The sequence below is a fragment of the Muntiacus reevesi genome, chromosome 1 (genome assembly GCF_963930625.1).
Source record: "Muntiacus reevesi chromosome 1, mMunRee1.1, whole genome shotgun sequence".
Classification (NCBI taxonomy): Eukaryota; Metazoa; Chordata; class Mammalia; order Artiodactyla; family Cervidae; genus Muntiacus; species Muntiacus reevesi.
In genome coordinates, this window is record NC_089249.1 from 71,452,933 (window position 1) to 71,475,763 (window position 22,831).

The following is a 22,831-nucleotide window of genomic DNA, read 5'->3' on the forward strand; positions in this document are numbered from 1 at the left end:
TCGGAGCTCCTATGATATACATACGACAATGAGTCCTACTACTTGGGCCGGGCCAATGTGTCGTTGGCCGTCCACGCCTGCAATCGCGAGGATTTCTCTGGCGAGTGTTAGGAGCACCGGGAACAGGTGCGGCGGGGGCTGTGCGGGAGGCGGTGCCTTTGCTTCCGGTTCCGGTGGGTCTCAGCTCAGCTGCAGCTTCAGGAGGGCGGGGGAGATGCTGCCCGCTCCCAGGGGGCGGGCCGGGGCCAGGTTCCTGAAACTCACATTTGTGGTGCGCACCATGGCTGGAGGTACCTGCAGGGGAGACCAGGGATCCGGTCTAGACCAACTTGTGGCCTTAGGCGCTCTCGGAACGCCCCCGGTGGAGGTGCACGCGGAGGGAGGCGCGAAGGGGAGTGGCGGAGGGGTCCTCACGCATCCCCCGCCAGGTTGGGGCGCGGCCAGGTGAGGGGGGCCCCGCGGCAGGCGAGCGGGCGGCAGTCCTGCTTCCCTCAAGGCTCGCGTGCCCCTCTCCTCAGAGCCTACGGTCTCGCTCCCTGAACTCCGTTCGCTCCTGGCCTCGGGCCGGGCTCGGCTCTTTGACGTGAGATCCCGGGAGGAGGCGGCGGCTGGAACCATCCCTGGGGCTCTCAACATCCCGGGTACGGGATTGAGGGGGGAAGCCCTGGTGGTGGATCGGAGACAGTTTAGGAGGGTCTTAGCCAATAGGACCTCATTTAGGATGATGTGGGAAGGCACAGGTTACAGGGGTCCGGTATTCCTGTGGCTCCCGGCCACCAAACTTCGCTTAAGGAGGGCTGTTGGGAGGCGGATCCTGGCAGCGGAACTGGCCCTTCCAGTTTGAGGGGGTAACTGGCAATGAGGAAGGGGCAGGCCAGATTCACACGCTTGACCTCCCCAAAGCTGGATGCCTGAGTTTGCCCGCGCCTCCTCACAAACTAGGGAAGTGGCTTCCATTTAGAGGTGGTTTGGCTGACCTCCTGGGCAGGTAGGACGTATCCTGTCCTTGAAGTGGGTGGGGGTGGAGGGGGGAGGAGTTGTCACCATGTGTTGTTTTGGGGCCCCTTGGAGATGTGTTCGACCACAGGACCGGTTCTTCCAGACCCAACCACTGAACCTGAGATTGCCCGACTGCCGGCTTTCCATTGCATCCTCTTGCCTCCTCCTCCCAGTTTCAGAGTTGGAAAGCGCCCTGCAGATGGAGCCAGCTGCTTTCAAGGGTTTGTACTCCGCCGAGAAGCCAAAGCTGGAAGACAATCTCATTTTCTTCTGTCAGATGGGCAAGCGGGGCTTGCAGGCCACGCAGTTGGCCCAGAGCCTTGGATACAAAGGGTATGGGCTTGATAAGAGGGCCGGGGCGGTGGTGCCTGGGGACTGCCTCCTGGACTCTGTCCTTCCCTCACCCCTATTTTTTTTCACAGGGCTCGGAACTATGAAGGGGCCTATAGAGAATGGCTCCAGAAAGAAGGCTAGGTAGAATGTGGCTTACTGAATGCTCCCTCCCCGCTGCCAGTGGCCGCCTTAACTAAGAGTGATGAAGGAGCTCTTGTTGGGTTGAGCAACTTCTTACAGTGCTGTGCATGAAAAGCAGCAAATAAAGAGCATTTAATCAAAGTATTGGAAGCACTTAATTTGTCAGGTGGACTGAAAACAGTTCTAATCATAAGCTAGACTTCAATTCAGCCCTAGGTCCTTCTTCCAGCATTCATCTGCTCCCCAACCAAAACCAAAACCAAAACACCCAGAAGTTTGCTGAAAGACTATAATCCAGAATCACCTGATAGCTTAAAAAACAAAACAAAACTTGGGCCTCATCTCAGATTTGGTGGGAGCTGGTTTCACAAGGCCCTCAAGTAATTCTGATATGCAGTAAGGAGCCAGAACTAGACCAGAGGTCAGTAAACTATGGCCCACTTGGTCTTACTACCATGACCATTTGTTTACACATTGTCCATGACTACTACTGTGCCAAAATGGGAGAATAGTTGCAACAGAAACTATATGTTCTTTGAAGTATCTAGTCCTTTATAGAAAGTGTGTGTACCATTGCTCTAGGTCTTCAGGTACCCAGCCCCAACCTCATTTCCCTCAGACTTTGTCACTGGGTTAAGGAAATGAAATGGTTCTCCCAGGCAGTTGGGTGAAGGAGTGGATGCCACCCCTAGTCCCAAGCATAGATCACAGGTATGAGGAGCTCCTGTGCCACCAGAAAGAGGTCTGAGTTTTTACCAGCACAGTTCCTTGATCCCACAGTAGATTTAACAGAATTTAATTGGTTTAAAAGAAAAACAGAAAGAAACAGCACATACTCACGGAGGCAAAATGCAACACTATACAGTAGGTATGTAATTTCCTAATGCATATCCTTCCAGACCTATTAAATATTTCAATGTCAGAGTTTTGGGGTTTTTTAAAATTAATTTATTGGCTGTACTGAATCTTCATTGAGGCATGCAGGATCTTTAGTTGAAGCATGCAAACTCTTAATTGGTACATGTGGGATCTAGTTCCCTAACCAAGGATCAAACTCAGACTCCCTGCATTGGGAGCCAGGGGTCTTAGCTACTGAATCACCAGGGAAGTCCCTGAGTTCTGACTTGTTAAATCTGATTATAAAAAATTTCACTCCTTAATTTGTGAAAGAGAAGGTTGAGTCAAAGATGGACCCAGTTTTCTGATTTTTCAAGTTTCTGAAGAGATTCCTTGGAGGCATTTTCTATATTCCTTGCCTTTCTCTCACCTTTTCCTCTCCCCCTTCTGCCTTTGGGACTGTACCCAGCCCTTATACATCTTTTACTTCACAGTGTACACTGCACACTGCATAAAATCTTCCATTCATCTGAGCTCTCCACCTCCTTTCACAAACCCATTTCATTCTCTCCCTGGACTAATCACAATACTGAGTTTAGCTGGACATTGTTGGGTTTGGAGATAAACTTGAAATATGTGAAAGAGTCTAGTCTAGGGTCTGACAAATAATAGATGTCAGTTACTCTTTCCTCAAATACCAAAATTCCTTTGGTTCTCAGACTGGTTGGGAAATTTTTCCTGGGCTTTAATTTCCCTCTTAAAAAAAAAATTTATTTATTTTTGCCTGTGCTGGGTCTTCATTGCTTTCCAGGGGCTTTCTTTAGTTGCGGTGAGCAGGGGCTACTCTTTTTTGTGGTGTTTGGGCTTTTCTTGCTGGTGGCTTCTCTTGTTGCAGAGCTCTAGCGTGCTCGAGTTTCGGTAGCTGCATCATGTGGGCTCAGGTGCCCTTTGGCATGTGGGATTTTCCCAGCATGCGTGTGTACTAAGTTGCTTCAGTCATGTCCTACTCTTTGCGGCCCCATGGACTGTAGCCCACCAGGCTCTTCTGTCCATGGGGATTCTCCAGGCAAGAACACTGGAATGGGTTGCTATGCCCTCTTTAAGGGGATCTTCCCAACCCAGGGATAGACCCTGCGTCTCTTATATCTCCTGCATTGGCAGGTGGGTTCTTTACCACTGGTGTCACCTGGGAAGCCTGGGATCTTCCCGGGCCAGGGGTCAAACCCATGTCCCCTGCATTGGCAGGCAGACTCTCAACCACTAGACTACCAGGGAAGTCCCAAATTTCCCTTGTTGAGTCTCAGCTGTTCTAGTCTTCTTTTATCTCTCCTCAAATTTTATAATTTGATTATAGCATTTCTTTTTTAGTGAAGCATAATTTACCTACAATAAAATGCCTTTTTTCTTCTTCTTTTTTTTTTTTTGCATGGCATGTGGGATTTTAGCTTCCCAACTAGGGATCCAAACTGTGCTCTCTCAGTGAAAGCATGGAGTCTCAACCACTGGATTGCCCCAGGGTTCCCTAAAATGCAGTGTTCTTAAGTGTTCACTTCATTGAGTTTTGACAGTTGTACACTTACTTGAAACAAGCCTCCTAACCAAGATATGGAACACTGAAATCTCCAAAATTTCTCTGGGACCAGTCAATTCTATCCTTTATCTTTTTTTAGACAACCATTTTCTATCTTCTGTCACCTAAACTAGTTTTCTAGCTTCCTTCCTGGTCTGCCAACCTACAATACTTGCTTTCTTCAGTTCAGCTGATGAGGGTTAGAGAGAATCCTGGAAGTAAACTGAGCTGACCTACTCACTGACCATGCCCTCTGGCTTGATCATTGTTAAGAGAACATTCCTCTTTCCCCATCATTAACTGTGTGGGTCATAATCTTGTTGGGCTGGGCCAGCTTATTACCTTGCCCTTTAAGGTTCTCTTTCCCTTTCCTCATAGCTAACTATGTCAGCAGGTGAGGCTGAAGATCTGGAGTGTGGGGATTTCCCTGGTGGTCCAGTGGTTAAGACTCTGCACTTCGACTTCAGAGAGTGAGGGTTTGAGCCCTGGTCTGGGAACTAAGATCCCACGTGCAGTGCAGCTTAAAAAAAAAAAAAAAAAGAGCTGGAGTGTGCCAGCTCTCTGTCTTTGCCTTGCCTTGCTACATCAGACTCCCCTCTCTCATCATACTTTATCTACCCGAGGTTTGTGTTGAGTGTCATCGTATCTATTGCATTACATTTTGGTTGTTTCTCAATTGATTATGAATTCCTCAAAGGTAGGAACTGGCTTTCGTTTCCCTATCTCCACTGCGTGGGACTCAAGTTCTCAGTAGGTGTTTGTTGAGCTTTACTAGCCTCCCAACTCTCAGAATCTCCTAATTTCAGTCACTCTGAAGTGTTGCTGTCTGAGCAACCTTAAAATAACATTTTAATCTTATCAGTCAGAGTTGATCATTTACAATAGGTCCATGTTGCCTGGTGGCACAAGCATGTGTCTTGACCTGGCATTCCAAAAAGTCTTTAGTCTGGATCTGGCATCACCCTGACTTTTCAAACACATCTTTCAGTGCCAGCTCCCATCAGGCTAATTTCTTTAGTGGCCTGAGTAGATCCTCCTCCCTCTGACCCTGGCCTTTACTCACCATTTACCCTGTTTGGGAAGCTTCCAGCCTCTTCTGTGCCACTCTGAATTTCACAAAAATTAGAAGAATGTATTTGGCAGGATGCTTGCTATCTTCATCCAGAGGACTTTTAAAAAACTGAAGGAAAAGGAAGAAAAATAACCCGATAAAATTATGTAACTGATTCATGAAGGTCAGAGGGAATGGAAGAATGGTGGAGTAGGTACACACTTCTATATAGCACTTATCACACTGTATTGTAATTTATGTGGTTCTTCCCCTTGGACCTAGCTCTTTTTTTAAAATTGATTTATTTTTGGCTGTGCTGGGTCTTTGTTGCTGCGTGCAGGCTATTTCTAATTGGGGTGAGCAGAGGCTACTTTCTTGTTGTGGTTCATGGGCCTCTCATTGCGGTGGCTTCTCTTGCTGCAGAACACGGTCTCCAGGGCTCACAAGTTCAGTAGTCATGGTGCACAGACTTAGTTGCCCTGAGGCATGTGGAATCTTCCTGGACCAGAGATGGAAACTGTGTCCCTTGCTTTGACAGGTGGACTTCTAACCACTGGACCACCAGGGAAGTCCTGGGCTGAGCTTTTTAAGGGGAGGGACTGTTTATTTCATTTCTGTATGGCCAAGAATGAAACCAGAACTGCATAAAGGAGGTACTCAATAGATGCTGAATTTTTACTGAGGTGTTTAATAATCTAGGGAGGGAAATGCAAGGGCAGAAAATTGGGAGTAATACTCAAGAGTGGTATTACAGCATGTTTTGTAAAGAATCAAGGCTGTGAATCAGAGTTCTGAGTTCCAGTTCTGACTCAGCACTCCTTAGTGGTCACTGCAAGTTACTTTCCAATTCTCACTTTCCTTGTCTATAAAATGGGGGTTAAAAGACTTATCTGTTTGGATGGCTCTGAAAGTTTACTGGAATAACATGTGTAAGCATGAAAAGTGCCTGCCATTCAAAATGTGTAGATTTAGAGGTGTATGTAGGAGTAAACACAACAAGGTAAACAAAATAGCATAGATATAAGTGAAACTTGATGAAAGGGAATTTATGACTGGCAGTGGAAAAGTGTTTTTTTTTTTTTAATATATTTAATGCAAGAGTCAGATAACATAAATGTGCAGCTTGATGATTTTTTACATACTCAAATAACCACTGCTTCTGCTCAGAAAACATATACTGAGATTTGAATCATTTAAACCATGTTGAAACTTGGATTGTAGCCAAGTGTATGGTTGATTTTTGCATATGTCCCATGAACACTTGAAAAGATATATTTTACAGTTTTGAGGTGCAGTGTTCTATATATTAATATATCAGTCCCAGTTTATTAATTATTTTGTTCAAATCTATAGCTCTGCTGATTTTTCTTTTTTTGCCTGCTTATTCTATTAGCTACTTACAGAGATGTGTTTAAATCTTTCATTGTGATTTGGATTTGTCTTTTCTCTTTTTTTCTTTATATATTTGTATATAAATTTTTATTTATATATTTGGAGATGATGTTATTAGATGTTCCAGATTTAGAATTGCTATGCTTCCTCTGGAATGGATCCTTTTCTTATTACATCCTTCTTTATCTTTGATGATGCTTTCTACCTTAAAGTATATTTTATCTGCTGTTATTACAACTATACCAGCTTCATTTCAGTTAATGTTTATATGGTAATATTAGGCCATGTCTCCTGGAATTAATATTAACCAAAGAAGAAAACACTAAGTACAACTAGACACAAGAAATGGACTATAGGAAAGCAAATTTTTTAAGTTAAAAGAAAATATCAGTTAAATAGGGAGGTGGGAGGGAGGATCAGGATGGGGAACACATGTAAATCCATGGCTGATTCATGTCAATGTATGGCAAAAACCACTGCAATATTATAATTAGTGTTTTATTGTAATTACAATACAATTAGTATTGTAATTAGTATAAGTAATTAGCCTCCAACTAATAAAAATAAATAAAAAAAATTTAAAAATTAAAAAAAAGAAAATATCAGCTGAAGACTGATATTAAATAGCTGAAGACTCTAAGGAGAGTAGGAGTCAGGAAAGGTGAGAGTCCAAAGAACCTAGACTTGATAGTATTTCCCAGTGGGAAGTCCTTCCAGCTCATTCATTCCCTTAGTTTTTCCAGTCCTAATCATATTCCTCAACCTGTCCAGTCCTCCAATTAATTGACCTTACCTCAGTTTCACTGTTATTTTCCTCATGCCCTTATTTTCCTCCTAATCCAGTTGACCCCATGTGTGTTTATTATTATCATCATTATTCTGCATAATTGGGACTAAACGTACAAAGAAAATTCAAAACATATTGAAGAAAATGAAAACCTTAAAAGAAGACCTGTATGAAAGAAAAAGCAGAAGATTCTTGGGTAGGAAGACTCAATTCCATAAATGTATCAGTTTAGTTGAAATTAAGAATTCCCAGGAAAAAAAGAAAAAAGAACATGAGTGGGAGCAAGTTCTATTGGCTATTACAATATATAATAAGGTGGTTGTTTGCAATTAGATAGATGGGTTCCAAACCACACAATCTATACCAAGATAAGTTTCAAATTGATCAAAAATTTAAAGTAAAAATGGAAACTATCAAGAAGAATTATTTCATTATCTAAAAGTGGGGAACCTCAATGTTCATTGCAGCACTTTACAATAGTCAGGATGTGGAAGTAACCTAATGTCCATCATCAGAGGAGTGGATAAAGATGTGGCACATATATACAATGGAATAAAAAAAGGAATGAAATTGTGCCATCTGTGGAGATGTGGATGGGCCTAGAGACTGTCATACAGAGTGAAGTAAGGCAGAAAGACAAAAAAATCATAGAATATCACTTGTATGTGGAATCTAGAAAAATGGTACAGATGACCTTATCTGCAAAGCAGAAAATAGAGAAACAGGTGTAGAGAACAAATGTATGGATACCAAAGGGCGAGAGGGAGGTGGGATGAACTGGAAGATTGGGACTGACACGTATACAATACTATGTATAAAACAGATAACTAATGAGAACCTCCTTGTAGCACAGGGAGCCCTATTCAGTGCTCGCTGGTGACCTAAATGGGAAGGAAATCTAAAAAGAGGATATAGGCATATAGATAGCTGACTCACTGCTGCACGGCCAAAAGTAATGCGACATGGTAAAGTAATTCTATTCCAAAGTTAATTTAAAAAGTGATGGGAATGTCGTGTACAGCATGCTGACCCTCAGTTAATAGTACTGTACTGGGTACGTGAGAGTTACTGAGAGAACACACAGCAAAGGTGCACTATAAGGAAACAAGTTGCAACAAATAAAAGTGAGGAAGACCTCTCATTCTGAGTCAAAATTTAGAGCCCAAGAAAGAAGAGACTGATAAGAAACAATACAGAACAAGCAAGCTTATGGGTGGTCAAGACAAAAACAAATAGGGACTTCCCTATTCGTCGACTGCAGGGGGCGCAGTTTCTATCCCTGGTCTGGTAACAGATCCTGCATGCTGTGTGTCACGGCCGAAAAAGAAAAACAAAATGCAAAACGGAAGGAAAAAAGCCCCCCAAACAAACAAACATCACACAACTCAAAAGAGAAAGTAAAGGGAAAATTCAAGTCATAGCATACACAAAGGGCTAATTCCTGGACTGTATAAAGAGCCCTTAGAAGTGTAAAGTGTTAGTCGCTCAGTCCTATCCGATTCTTTCCCACCCCATAGACTGGAGCCCGCCAAACTCCTCCTTCCATGGGATTCTCCAGGCAAGAATACTGGAGTGGGTTGCTATTTCCTTCTCCAGGGAATCTGCCCAACCCAGGGATCAAAGCCGGGTCTCCCGCATTGCAGCAGATTCTTTACCATCTGAGCCACCAGGGAAGCTTACAAATAGAATATTATGCAACTGTAAAAAAGAATGAGGAAACAATTCATCTGAGAAGTGCATTCTCCAAGACATATTTTCAGGTGAAAAAAATGTATGCTATCTTTTGTGTAAAAAAGAAAAAAGGCAAAATATTTAAATAAAGTAAAATAATATGCATATATGTTGATATTTGCTTATATTAGCGAAAACAAACAAAACCCCCAAAAACTCTGGGAAACACAGAATTAAGTGCCACTCTCTTAAATACCACTCTAACATCCTTGATGCTTTCTCCATCCATTTGTTTAGGAAAATCCCAACTATGGTCACATCCAACTAACCACTTACTGTTTTCCTATAGTCAAAGAGCTGGAGTAAAAGTCACACCAGCTTGACTGGTCTCTCTTCAAATTTATGTCTAGAATGTCTTGAAGGCACTTGTTCCTGCTCACCAGTCCTAACACACTTCCCTAGCAAGTACAGTTTCTGCACGTACTTCTCCCCACTCTTCAATCTCCTAAACTTTCCTTTTTCCTCTGTACTTTTGGCTAATGACTTTACCTCATACTGCAGAGAACAAAAGTTAGACTGAATTTTTATCATCTTCCCACCACAAATGTTCCAATGGTACCACACACTTCCTGCTACTCATAGTGGTTATCTTTGCTCTCTTTTGAGCCTCAGCTTTGGGTTCCATCTCCTCTCTCCTCAAGAACATAGTACTGCAACTACCCCCTCTTTCACACAGCATTTCTTTCTACTGGACCATTGCCGTTAGCAAACAATCCTTTCCATGTAAACAAAATGCCTACTCTGCCTTCATCCAGGACCCTTCCCGCTGCTGCTTCTTTTTTCCGCTGCCCTTCTCAGCAAAATCTCTCTTGAACTGTCTGTGGTCATAGTCTATATTTTCTCAGTTTACATTCTCTCCTTAGCCTACTCCATACAGGTTTTGTTGCCTATTCCACTACTCTATTGAAACTTCTTTCAAGGTGACCCAGGAACGATGTACAGGAATTAGAGTAGATATAGGTTGCCATGGGAAGAAGCTTCCTTGGTGGCTCAGTTGGTAAAGAATCCACTTGCTACGCAGGAGACCTGGGTTCCATCCCTGGGTTGGAAAGAAGCCCTGGAAAAAGAAATGGCAACCCACTCCAGTATTCTTGCCTGGGAAATCCCATGGACAGAGGAGCCTGGCCGGCTACAGTCCCTGGGGCTGAAAGAGTTGGACACGACTAAGCCGCCGCCACCCTGGGAAGGGGGCACACCTTTGTGTGATTCTCTCAGGTGGAAGCAGTTCCCAAAGAGGCCAACAGCTGGGGAAATCATCCTTCATTTCTGAAGGGGAGTCTGAACAGCACAGTGGCATCACTATAGTATGTTTGTATGTATAGAAAACCCTACATTCTGAAAAGGATAGAAGGGGAAGGAAATCTCAGGGCAAAGAGAAAATTGAGTAACATAGTCAGATGAAGTCAGGATAAAGTCAGAAGAAATGAGGGATGCATGTCAATATGTGAATTTGGATTGCAAATTTGGGCTTGCCCTTCCTAGAGATCAAAGCAAAATGACTAACAAGATCAATTATAAAGTGTAAGGCATCTATACAATCAATATGTGACAGAAGCACAGCAGTTTTCAACAGGAACCTCTGGAAATATCAATAGCTAGAGTGCTGTCAGTGTACTCCGCCAGCTTGGAAAGACGTCACTTAAGGATTCTGTTTTCAGCTCTGTCTTTGTTCCATATTTTTTAAAAAACTTTTTGAACTGGGTCAGAGACAGCATGCTTATGACACTGGCATATAATACAGATTCAGGTTCAACTGCTAATATACTGGATGACAGAATCAAGATTTATATTTAATATTTCCTTCCAGAATTTTCCACTTTGCAAACAAACTCACCAATCTGAAGTTTATAAAATCTATTTTTTCTTAAAAGACTACAGAAAACAAATGTTAATGATTACAAAACTTTAAAATTTATTATTATTATTATTTTTTATTTTAAATTCACATAAAATACATTCAGAGTAAGAAAATTTTTATCACTTAAATAATATAAAACAAACACAGAGGAGCTTTTAAAGATGTACAGTCTCCATTATGTCCAAAAAGCACACATTAAAAGCTTTCTTATAATTATTGATCATCACCTCGTTGCCTTAAATTTCTAGACTTTCCATTTTCAATTCTTCTCTTTTTGAAGACTGGGACCACTCCGTCTGCCACGGCTCCAAGAGAAGTGACTGTTTTTTCTTTAAAAACCAGTTGGGGTTCCCCAGTAGCATCAGCCTCCGAAGTTGATACATGTTCGTTTTCAGTGCTTGGAAGTTACAAATCTGCCTCCTCATGGGACTCAACTTCTGGTTTAATTTCCTGCCATTCTCCATATGGGTTTGGTTTTTTATGAGCTTTGGGTTTTTCTTCATTTGGACCTGATGAATTCTTCCCTTGGGTATTTTTTTCTTTGGGTTTTTCTTCACTTGGACCTGATGAATTCTTCCCTTGGGTATTTTTTTCTTTGGGTTTTTCTTCACTTGGACCTGATGAATTCTTCCCTTGGGTATTGTTTTCTTTCTGTGTTTCTGGTTCAGTTCTTTTATTACTATTTTTATTTTTTTCCTTAAACTTTATTATTAGCTTTTGTGTTTCTGTTGGGATCTCTTCTTTTTTTTTTCTCCTTTCCTGCTTCCTGTTCGCCATCAGACTCACTGTGTGAATCTGATGATTTGGACTCTTCTAGGGTGCCAAGTGACTTTTCATTGACTTTACTAGAAGGCATATCACAGGAGTGTGGAATGAAATCATCAGGTTTTTCCCATCTGGATTCTCCTGTGATAAGATCATAATAGTAATGGTGACACTCAGAGGTTATGCCTTCTACCCATCTGCCCTTTGAAGGGTCTTTTTTCTTTTTCTTTTCTTTCTGCTGATTTGATGCAGAGGTGGGTGGGACAGTGCTGGTTACTGGTGACACGCTTGGCTCTGAGATCTCTGACTCTAGGCCGAGCCTCTTCAAATCCTCCTGGTATGCTTTCAGCAGCTGCCTCCATTGCCGCAAACTCCTTTGATGCCTTTTCTTCCTCCTTCGCCTTATCCAGGCTTTTCTGTTTAATCTCACTGATCCTCTTCGCCACATTTTCTTTATGATTCTTTCCTCTTTCATGAAATTCAATGCTCTAATTCACTTGCTGAGTTACTCTAAAGTACAGCTGTGAATTCCTCTTTAAAGTGTGACTTCGTAAAGCAAATATTCATCCTCTATTTTTCATATCTTGGTTTCCTAAAGTTGGTTTTAAGGCCTATTGTCTGCGATCTAACACTTGCAGTAATCACAGAATTTCTTTGGTTGTGACTTCCAGTAGTCTGCCATGACTGGACCAGGCGCTCCAAGGGCCGCCCCCATACCCGACCGAGGCTCGCGTTCTCTGCATGGGGAGAACTGGGCCCCAGCTCACCACGAGGCCCACCAGAGCCTCCGCGCGGACACCTCCCACCGGCCCCGGGGCCTGTGTTCCGCCGCTCCCTAAAATTTATTATTTATTTCATCAATTTATGGGAAAAAGAACCTGGTGAATATAAAATTATTTGGGACTTCTCTGGTGGTAACACTGAAGAAGCTGAAGTTAAATGGTTCTCTGAAGATCTACAAGACCTAGAACTACCACCCAAAAAAGATGTCCTTTTCATTATAAGGGACTGGAATGGAAAAGTAGGAAGCCAAGAAACACCTCGAGTAACAGGCAAATTTGGCCTTGGAGTACAGAATGAAGCAGGGCAAAGGCTAAGAGAGTTCTGCCAAGAGAATGCACTTGTCATAGCAAACACCCTCTTCCAACAACACAAGAGAAGACGCTACACATGGACATCACCAGATGGTCAACACCGAAATCAGACTGATTATATTCTTTGCAGCCAAAGATGGAGAAGCTCTATACAGTCAGCAAAAACAAGGTTGGGAGCTGACTGTGGCTCAGATCATGAACTCCTTATTGCCAAATTCAGACTTAAACTGAAGAAAGTGGGGAAAACCACTAGATCATTCAGTGGTTAGGACCATTCATGACCTAAATCAAATCCATTATACAGTGGAAGTGAGAAATAGATTTAAGGGGCTAGATTTGATAGACAGAGAGCCTGATGAACTATGGATGGAAGTTTGTGACATTGTACAGGAGACAGGAATCAAGACCATCCCCAAGAAAAAGAAATGCAAAAAAGCAAAATGGCTGTCTGAAGAGGACTTACAGATAGCTGAGAAAAGAAGAGAAGCAAAAAGCAAAGGAGAAAAGGAAAGATATACCCATTTGAATGCAGAGTTCAAAGAATAGCAAGGAGAGATAAGAAAGCCTTCCTCAGTGATCAGTGCAAAGAAATAGAGGAAAACAATAGAATGGGAAAGACTAGAGATCTCTTCAAGAAAATTAGAGATACCAAGGGAACATTTCATGCAAAGATGGGCACAATAAAGGACAGAAATGGTATGGACTTAACAGAAGAAGATATTAAGAAGAGGAGGCAAGAATACACAGAAGTGTACAAAAAAGATCCTCACAACCCAGATAATCATGATGGTGTGATCACTCACACTCACCTAGAGCCAGACATCCTAGAATGAGAAGTCAAGTGGGCCTTAGGAAGCATCACTATGAACAAAGCGAGTGGAGGTGATGGAATTCCAGTTGAGCTACTTCAAATCCTGAAAGATGATACTGTGAAAGTGCTGCACTCAATATGCCAGCAAATTTGGAAAACTCAGCGGTGGCCACAGGACTGGAAAAGGTCAGTTTTCATTCCAATCCCCAAAAAAGGCAATGCCAAAGAATGCTCAAACTACCGCACAGTTGCACTCATCTCACATGCTAGTAAAGTAATGCTCAAAATTCTCCAAGCCAGGCTTCAGCAATATGTGAACCGTGAACTTCCAGATGTTCAAGCTGGTTTTAGAAAAGGCAGAGGAACCAGAGGTCAAATTGCCAACATCCTCTGGATCATGGAAAAAGCAAGAGAGTTCCAGAAAAACATCTATTTCTGCTTTATTGACTATGCCAAAGCCTTTGACTGTGTGGATCACAATAAACTGTGGAAAATTCTGAAAGAGGTGGGCATACCAGACCACCTGACCTGCTTCTTAAGAAACCTGTATGCAGGTCAGGAAGCAATAGTTAGAACTGGACATGGAACAACGACTGGTTCCAAATAAGGAAAGGAGTACATCAAGGCTGTATATTATTACCCTGCTTATTTAACTTATATGCAGAGTATATCATGAGAAACACTGGGCTGGAGGAAGCACAAGCTGAAATCAAGACTGCTGGGAGAAATATCAATAACCTCAGATATGCAGATGACACCACCCTTATGGCAGAAAGTAAAGAAGAACTAAAGAGCCTCTTGATGAAAGTGAAAGAGGAGAGTGAAAAAGTTGGCTTAAAGCTTAACATTCAGAAAACTAAGATCATGGTATCCGGTCCCATCACTTCATGGCAAATAGATGGGGAAACAGTGGAAACAGTGGCTGACTTTATTTTTCTGGGCTCCAAAATCACTGCAGATGGTGATTGCAGCCATGAAATTAAAAGACACTTACTCCTTGGAAGGAAAGTTATGCCCAACCTAGACAGCATATTAAAAAGGAGAGACATTACTTTGCCAACAAAGGTCCGTCTAGTCAAGGCTATGGTTTTTCCATTCGTCATGTATGGATGTGAGAGTTGGACTGTGAGGAAAGCTGAGCGCCGAAGAATTGATGCTTTTGAACTGTGGTGTTGGAGAAGACTCTTGAGAGTCCCTTGGGCTGCAAGGAGATCCAACCAGTCCATCCTGAAGGAGATCAGTCCTGGGTGTTCATTGGAAGGACTGATGCTGAAGCTGAAACTCCAATACTTTGGCCACCTCATACGAAGAGTTGACTCATTGGAAAAGACCCTGATGCTGGGAGGGATTGGGGGCAGGAGGAGAAGGGGATGACAGAGGGTGAGATGGTTGGATGGCATCACCGCCTTGATGGACATGAGTTTGAGTAAACTCTGGGAGTTGGTGATGGACAGGGAGGCCCAGCGTGCTGCGGTTCACGGGGTGGCAAAGAGTCGGACACGACTGAGTGACTGAACTGAACTGAACTGCTGGTACAGTGGATGAGAATTTGCCTGCCAATACAGGGGACATGGTTTCGATCCCTGGTCTGAGAGGATGCCATGTGCTGCAGAGCAATTTAAGCCCATGCAGCACTACTACTGAGCCCGAGCTGAAGAACCCAAGAGACATAACTACTGAGCCCGTGTGCCACAACTGCTAGAGCCTGAGCTCCACCACAAGGGAACCCACCGCAGTGAGCAGGCTGCACGTGAAAACTAGAGAGTACCCCATGCCCCATTTAAATCATTTAACGATTTAAATACATCATTAAAACAATTATTTGTACACTCCAAATTTACTTGTATGCTTTGTGGTGGTGCAGTTGCTGTCGTGTCCAACTCTTTCGACCCCATGGACTGTAGCCTGCCGGCTTCCTCTGTTCATGGGATTTCCTCAGCATAAATACTGGAGTGGGTTGCCATTTTCTTCTCCAGGGGATCTTCGTGTCCCAGGGATAGAACCCACGTCTCCTGCATTGCAGGCAGTCTCCTGCCTTTCAGGTGAACTCTTTACCACTGAACCACCAGGAGAGCCCCTTTATGCTTTGTAAATATATACATAAATATTTTATATAGAAGTAACTGGAATGCACATTATTTGTATTTACTTTGATCATTATTACATGTATACTTTTCTGTATATTAATTCATTTTCAAAACAAAAAATATAAAATTGGGTAGCAATAAATGCAAATGTACTGTGGTTAAAATTGCACAGGGGGACTTCCCTGGTGGTCCAGTGGCAGGACTCTGGGCTCCCAACGCAGGAGGCCCAGGTCAGGGAACTAGATTCATCCCTGGTTAGGGAACGAGATCCCACATGCTGCAAGTAGGACCTGATATAACCAAATAAACGAATTTACCTATTTTTAAGAAATTTTATAGGGGCTTCCCTGGTGGTCCAGTGGCAGGACTCTGGGCTCCCAGTGCAGGAGGCCCAGGTCAGGGAACTAGATTCATCCCTGGTTAGGGAACGAGATCCCACATGCTGCAAGTAGGACCTGATGTAACCAAATAAACAAATTTACCTATTTTTAAGAAATTTTATAGGGGCTTCCCTGGTGGTCCAGTGGCAGGACTCTGAGCTCCCAATGCACTGGCCACAGGTTTGATCCCTGGTTGGGGAACTAAGATCCATGCATGCTGCACAGGGTGGCCAAAACCCCACAACTGTAGAAAGATAGTATGTGAGAGATCTGGTTTAATAGTAGTTCAAGCAAAAATAAAAGGCTGGGACTTCCCTGGTGGCCCAGTGGCTAAACTCCATGCTTCCAGTGCAGGAGGTCTGGGTTTGATCCCTGGTCAGAGAACTCGATCCCACATGCTGCAACTAAGACCTGGTGCAGTCAAATAAATAAATTAAAATAAATATTAATAAAAAATAAGAGGCTTGTGGGTTTTAGTTTGCTGTAAATTGACTATAAATTACTTTGATTTATAATAACATTAATATTACTTGTTAATAATTCTATAATATTGATAAATATTATACTTGCAAATGCATTTTAAAATTGAAGTATAGTTGATATACAATACTATATTAGTTTTAGATGTACAGCATAGTGATTGAATATTTTTATAGATTGTATTCCGTTTAAGGTTATTATAAGAAAATGGCTAATTTACCTGTGCTACACAATATATCTTTATTGCTTATCTATTTTATACATAATAATTTGCATCTCTTAATCCCATTCCCCTTATCTTGACCTTCTCCCCTCTCCCCACTAGTATCTACTAGTTTGTTTTCCATATCTGTGAGTCTGTTTTGTTACATGTGCTTAGTCGCTCAGTCGTATCTAACTCTTTGTGACCCCATGGACTGCAGCCCGCCAGGCTCCTCTGTCCATGGAGATTCTCTAGGTAAGAGTACCGGAGTGGGTTGCCATGCCCCCTTCCAGAGGATCTTCCCAACCCAGGGAAGAAACCCAGGTCTTGCACATTGCAAGCAGATTCTTCACCACCTGAGCCACCAAGGAAGCCCAAGAATGGGCCAAGCCCTCCTGGAGTGGGAGCCCATCCCTTCTCCAGGGCATCTTCCCAACCCAGGAACTGAACTGGGGTCTCCTGCATTGCAGGTGGATTCTTTATCAGCTGAGTCACCAGGGAAGCCCTTATGTTTTGTTACATACATTTGTTTTTTCAGATTCCATATATAATGAGATCAAACTGTCAACTCTAAAGGAAATCAATCCGGAATATTCATTGGAGGGACTGATGCTGACGCTGAAGCTCCAATAATTTGGCCACCTGGTGTGAAGAGCTGACTCATTGGAAAAGATCCTGATGCTGGGAAAGATTGAAGGCAGGAGAAGGGGATGACAGTGGATGAGATGGTTGGATGGCATCACCAACTCAATGGACATGAGTTTGAGCAAACTCCGGTAGATAGTGGAGGACAGAGAAGCCTGTTATGCTTCAGTCCCTGGGGTTGCAAAGAGTCAGACACGACTGAACAACTGAACAACAATAGAATGATAACATACAGTATTTGTCTTTCTGTCTAAGTTATTTCGTTAAGCTTAATACTCTCTGTGTCCACCAAGATGTTGCAAATGGCATAATTTCATTCTTTTTCATGGTTTAATTTAATTTCGTTATTTTTCCTGTGTGTGTGTATCAGTCACATCTGCTTTATCCACTCACCTGTTGATGGATGCTTAGACTGCATTCATATGTTGGCTGTTGTAAATAATGCTACTGTGAATATTGGGATGCATGTTATCTTTTCAAATTAGTGTTTTTTTGTTTTTTTGGCTAAACACTCCTGAGTGGAAATGTTGGATCATATGGTAGTTCTACTTTTAGTTTTTTGAGGAACTTCCATACTGGCTGCACCAATTTACATTACCACCAACCACATACAAGGGTTCCCTTCCCTGCACTTCCTTGCCAACATTTATTGTTTATAGACATTATGATAATAATCATTATGACAGGTGTGAGGTGATCTCATTGTGATTTTGATTTGCATTTCTCTAATACTTAGTGATGTTGAGCATCTTCTCAAGTGCTTACTAGCCATGTGTATGTCTTCTTTGGAAGGTTGTCTATCTGGGCTGTTTTAAAACCCCTTTGTAGGGAGTTCAACCTGGTGCCCTCTGACAACCGAGAGGGGTGGGATGGTGGGTTAGGGAGGGAGGTTCAAGAGGGAAGGTGATGTGTATATACCCATGGCTGATTCACATTGTTGTAGGGCAGAAACCAACACAACATTTTAAAGCAACTATCCTCCAATTAAAAATAAATTTAAAACATAGGGACTTTCCTGGTGGTCCAGGGGTTAAGAATCTGCCTTCCAAAGCAGGGGACATGGGTTCAGTCCCTGGTGGGGCAGCTAAGATCCAATGTGTGGGGGCAACTAAGCCCTCATGCTACCCAGAGCGGCCAAAAAAATAAATAAAACTGGGTTGTCTATTGATATTAAGTTATATGAGCCGTTCATATATTTTGGATATTAACCCCTTATTGATCATATCATCCACAAGTATTTTCTCTCATTCAGTAGATTGTCTTTTACTTTGCTGTGCAAAGGCTTTTAAGTGTAGTTAGGTCCCATTTGTTTATTTTTGTTTTTATTTCTCTTGCCTTAGGAGACAGATCTAAAATACATTGCTATCATTTACATCTAAAAGTGTTCTGCCTATGTTCTCTTCTAGGTCTAATATTTAGGTCTTTAATCCATTTTGAGTTTATTTCTGAATATGGTGTGAGGAAATGTTCTAATCTCTTTCTTTTATGTGTAGCTGTCCAGTTTTCTCTATACCATTTATTGAAGAGATTGTCTTTTCTTCATCATTTATTCTTGCCTCCTTTGTTGTAGATTAACTGACATGAGTATGGGGTTGCAAATGCATTCTTAGAGTAAAAATAAGAGTGATGAAAATAACTACCAGTGCAGTTCTTAAAATGTACCAGGCCCTGTGCCAAGTAAGCATAGTATATCTATTATATTATTTAATTCTTATTTTGCCATTGTTGTTGTTCAGTTGCTTAGCTGTGTCTGATTCTTTGCGACCCCATGGACTGCAGCATGCCAGGCTTCCCTGTCCTAAGGTAAGTCATGTTGTTAGGTAGTTAAAATAGAAAAAGGACAATATTGCCACCTTCTGAATGGACAAAATTTCAGAGAAATGTGAGCTGGCGAAGGACAGATAGTTAGATTGGGGAAATCGGTTTTAACTGAGATCTGTCTACCCCTTAGAGAGAGTTTCTCCAGCGCCTAGTTCAGTTCTTGGTAAAATCATAAACAAGGGGTTATCCAGAGGAGTGAGATTAATGGGGGGGAGGCATGTGAATGTGTGCCATTTTGTAAGCAGATAAGTTAGGGGAATCTCTGGAGAAAGAGAACAATTAATGGCTTTCTTGTTATAAGAGAAGTCATTTTGGCCTAAGACATTTTGTGACCTAAGCCTGGAGCTATGCTTACCCTTGAACAGGTCTCAGTAATTAATGATCTTGAGGAACAAAGGAATGCACTAACAGAGGAAAGGCAAACAATAGTACAATGAAAGAGCATAGTCCTAGTTCCTCCTCAAGGGATATACATAATAAGAAGTCCTGTGTGGAACTAAAACCTCCACAGAGGTGGAATGCTGATGCTGACCACTTTGACTTCAATCAACTAAAATTTGGACTCTGTCAACCTTTGCCCCAATTCTATGCTAAGTTCTCTCCTCAAGCCCCTTCCTGAATATATGTGTACTTTTAGCTTAAAAGTTATATCGTTCAGTCGTGTCTGACTCTTTGCAACCTCATGGACTGTAGCCTACCAGGATCCTCTGTCTATGGGATTTTCCAGGCAAGAGTACTGGAGTGGGTTGCCATTTTCTTCTCCAGGAGATCCTCCTGACCCAGGAATTGAACCCGGGTTTCCCGCATTGTAGGCAGATGCTTTACCGTCTGAGCCACCAAGGAAGTCCAAAAGTCCCCCAATTTTGCTTTTCAGGGAGATGCTGCTTTGGGAAAAATCCCTGGGGCTCTCCTTACTTACTGCTAGTGATAATAAATTCTTCCTTCTCTCGATCATTGGCTTTGCTGTCTATTGGTGTGATACCAAGAGGCAAACCCAATTTTAGCGTAACAATATGAAGACTATCTGAAATAAAACAGGAGGGAAGGGGGCAGGGAACAACCTTTAAAAGAATGATATAGACATCGGCCCTGACAAAAACTGATTAGAACCCACAAGGTCCAAGATGGAAAATTCGCCTTCCAGTGGACCTTGAGCCCCGTTACAGACAGATAGACAGTGCCCAGTCACTCAGTCATCTCCAACTCTTTGTGGCCTCATGGACTGTAATTCCCCAGGCTCCTCTGTTCATGGAATTTCCCAGGCAAGAATTCTGGAGTGGGGCACCATTTCCTACTCCAAGGGATCTTCCCGACCCAGGGATGGAAATTGCATCTCTTGTGTCTCCTCATTGGCAGGCAGATTCTTCACTGCTAGCACCACTTGGGAAAGATTGAAGGCAGGAGAAGGGGATGACAAGAGGATGAGATGGTTGGATTGAAGGAGGAAACAGAACAGGCTCTATCTAGAAAGCAGGACTCCCTCTTGGGCCGGACTGTGGACTTTGAGCTCTGTGCCCAATATTGATGGAAATGACATACCAACTGGAAAACCAGGCTCCCTGAAGGAAGAGCCTCAGGGCTCTCCATCGCCTAGAAGAATACCCTAATTATCTGTGTAACTGAATAGAATCATACATTCTATTATGCTTATTGGGGTATGACCACAAGCCTATTGATAATTGTCCACTGTTAACTACCTAGGCTTAAGGCATATGAATTATGGGTTAACTTTGATTGTATCTTTCTTTTCCCTTTGTTCAGACTAGTTTCAGTCTGAGGTGGGTTTGGGCTCGTATGCTTAGGGTATATAAAGTTTTCACAGAAAACTGGTCGGGGTCCTTGGCTAAGAGGAGACTCTTCCTTGGGCCTGCTGGTACAATAAACTGCACTCCACTATCTGCATTGTCCTTCTGAGTGAGTTTGTTTCCCAGAACGTGAGGCTGCAACAGAATGGCATCACCGACTCGACGGACATGAGTTTGAACAAGCTCCAGGAGTTGGTGATGGACAGGGAAGCCTGGGGTGCTGCAGTCCTTGGGGTCCAAAAAGAGTCGGACACGACTGAGTGACTGAACTGACTGAGCACCACCTGGGAAGCCCTTGAGCCCCATGATACACTCTTTGTAATATGAAATGAAGTCGCTCACTTGTGTACAACTCTTTACGACCCTATGGACTGTAGCCTGCCAGGTTCCTCCATCCATGGGGCTTTCCAGGCAAGAATACTGGAGTGGGTTGCCATTTCCTTCTCCAGGGGAATCTTACCAACCTAGGGATTGAACCCTGATCTGTTTACCATCTGAGCCACCAGGGAAGCCTTTGTAATATATTAGTATTTAAATGACACACCAACCATGACAGTTCTGAGACTAACCATCAAAGGCCAAAAAAGAGGGCAGTGGCCTAATTTCTGGAAATCCCTGCCCCTTCCCTGAAATAGTTGAAATAATCCTCCCAGTCACTAGTCTATGAAATTACCCAGCCCATTAAAAACTAAACCACACTTTATTTCAGGGCCTCTTCTGAGATGGTCCATACACTGTGGAGTATGTTTCTCCCTAAATAGATCCACTACCTATCACTTTGTCTGTCACTGAATTCCTTTCTGTGAAGGGTGAGAAAGTGACCTAAATGACCTTTAAGACATCCCTTCTACCTAAAGACTGGTAAGTCTCAGAGTTCCTTTAAATCCCTGCCTGAGGGACTTCTCTGCCCAGTGGCTAGGAATCTGTTTGCCAATGCAGGGACCCAGGTTCAATCCCTGGTGACGGAGGATTCCACATGTCGCAGAGCAACAAAGCTGGTGAGCTATAACTACGGAACCCATGCTCTGGAGCCCTCATGCTGCGACAGCTGAAGCTTGTGTGCCGAGAGCCTGTGCTCCATGACGGGAGAGGCAGCTGCAATGAGAAGCCCATGGGCTGCAACTAGCAAGTAGCCCCTCTTTGCAACTACAGGAAGCCTGTGTGCCGCAACAAGGACCCAGCACAGCCAAAAATAAATAAATAAAGCACTGTTAGGGCTTCCCTGGTGGCTCTGTGGTAAAGAATCTGCCTGCAAATAGAGGAGACACGACTTCAATCCCTCGGTCAGGACGATCCCCTGGAAAAGGAAATGGTAACCCACTCCAGTATTCTTGCTTGGGAAATCCCATGGACAGAGGAGCCTGATGGGCTATATACAGTCCATGGGGTCACAAAAGAGCTGGACACAACTCAGGGGTTAAACAACAACAAAACAGTGTGTACATGTAAATAGATAAAATCCCTGCTTAAGTTCGCCCATCTTAAAATTTTCTCTGACAATCACAGTCCAGAGTGCCTGGTCCGTTCTCCAAGCTCTTCTCTCTTCTCTTTTCTGTCATATTTAACTTTATGTGTATGTCTCTCCAAGACTTTAAATTCCCTTGAGGCTAAAGACCAGAGCTTTGCAAGTGTTTCTCTTTTGAAACTTTACGAAGTTTCTTTTTTTGGATACATATTGTCCTGTTTCCTGTATTGTATTGGAAGTAAACTGTAAGTCATTTGAAGTCACAGATTATGGTTTATATTTATTTGTATTACCTCACAGCACCCAATAGGTGCTTGTTAAACATTGCTTTAAGTTGGGTGAAATGTGAAGAGGACTTTTGGCCCAAAGGAATGAAGACAAAGATGAAAGAGCAAAAGGTCAAAGAATATCACTGTTTTGGATACAAGTATGGACTTCTTACTTGCAGTGAGAAGTCCAGGAAGTTTTCCCACAGGGAACCTGGATATACTAAGAAAAAACCCTATTTTTTTCCTGCAGGGGGCGTGGGTTTAATCCCTAATCTGGAAGTAAGATCCCGAACGCAGCCTTGAGCAGC

The 22,831-nt window shown here is 42.9% G+C and overlaps 1 protein-coding gene and 1 pseudogene across 2 annotated transcripts; one reads left to right on the forward strand and one right to left on the reverse strand.

The window, feature by feature from the left end:
* Positions 1–132: 132 nt before the first annotated feature.
* On the forward strand, positions 133–1,632 carry TSTD1 (thiosulfate sulfurtransferase like domain containing 1). Of its 2 annotated transcripts, XM_065947404.1 has the most exons (4): positions 133–290; positions 519–641; positions 1,173–1,332; positions 1,422–1,629. In XM_065947404.1, the coding sequence occupies exons 1-4, from the start codon at positions 215–217 to the stop codon at positions 1,471–1,473; spliced, it is 411 nt and encodes a 136-aa protein (XP_065803476.1). In that variant the 5' UTR covers positions 133–214; the 3' UTR covers positions 1,474–1,629. The 2 variants fall into 2 exon arrangements, with proteins under 2 accessions (XP_065803476.1, XP_065803483.1); XM_065947411.1 differs by lacking the exon at positions 519–641 and having other exon boundaries at positions 160–290; positions 1,422–1,632.
* Positions 1,633–10,797: 9,165 nt separating this feature from the next.
* On the reverse strand, positions 10,798–12,207 carry LOC136148081 (WW domain-binding protein 4 pseudogene; annotated as a pseudogene).
* Positions 12,208–22,831: the final 10,624 nt, after the last annotated feature.

Coding starts and splice junctions, on each gene's coding strand:
- TSTD1 (XM_065947404.1), top strand. CDS start 215: ATGCTGCCCGCTCCCAGGGGGCGGGCCGGGGCCAGGTTCCTGAAACTC. Junction 291..518: donor GGTGCGCACCATGGCTGGAG/GTACCTGCAGGG, acceptor CCCTCTCCTCAG/AGCCTACGGTCTCGCTCCCT. Junction 642..1,172: donor TGGGGCTCTCAACATCCCGG/GTACGGGATTGA, acceptor TCCTCCTCCCAG/TTTCAGAGTTGGAAAGCGCC.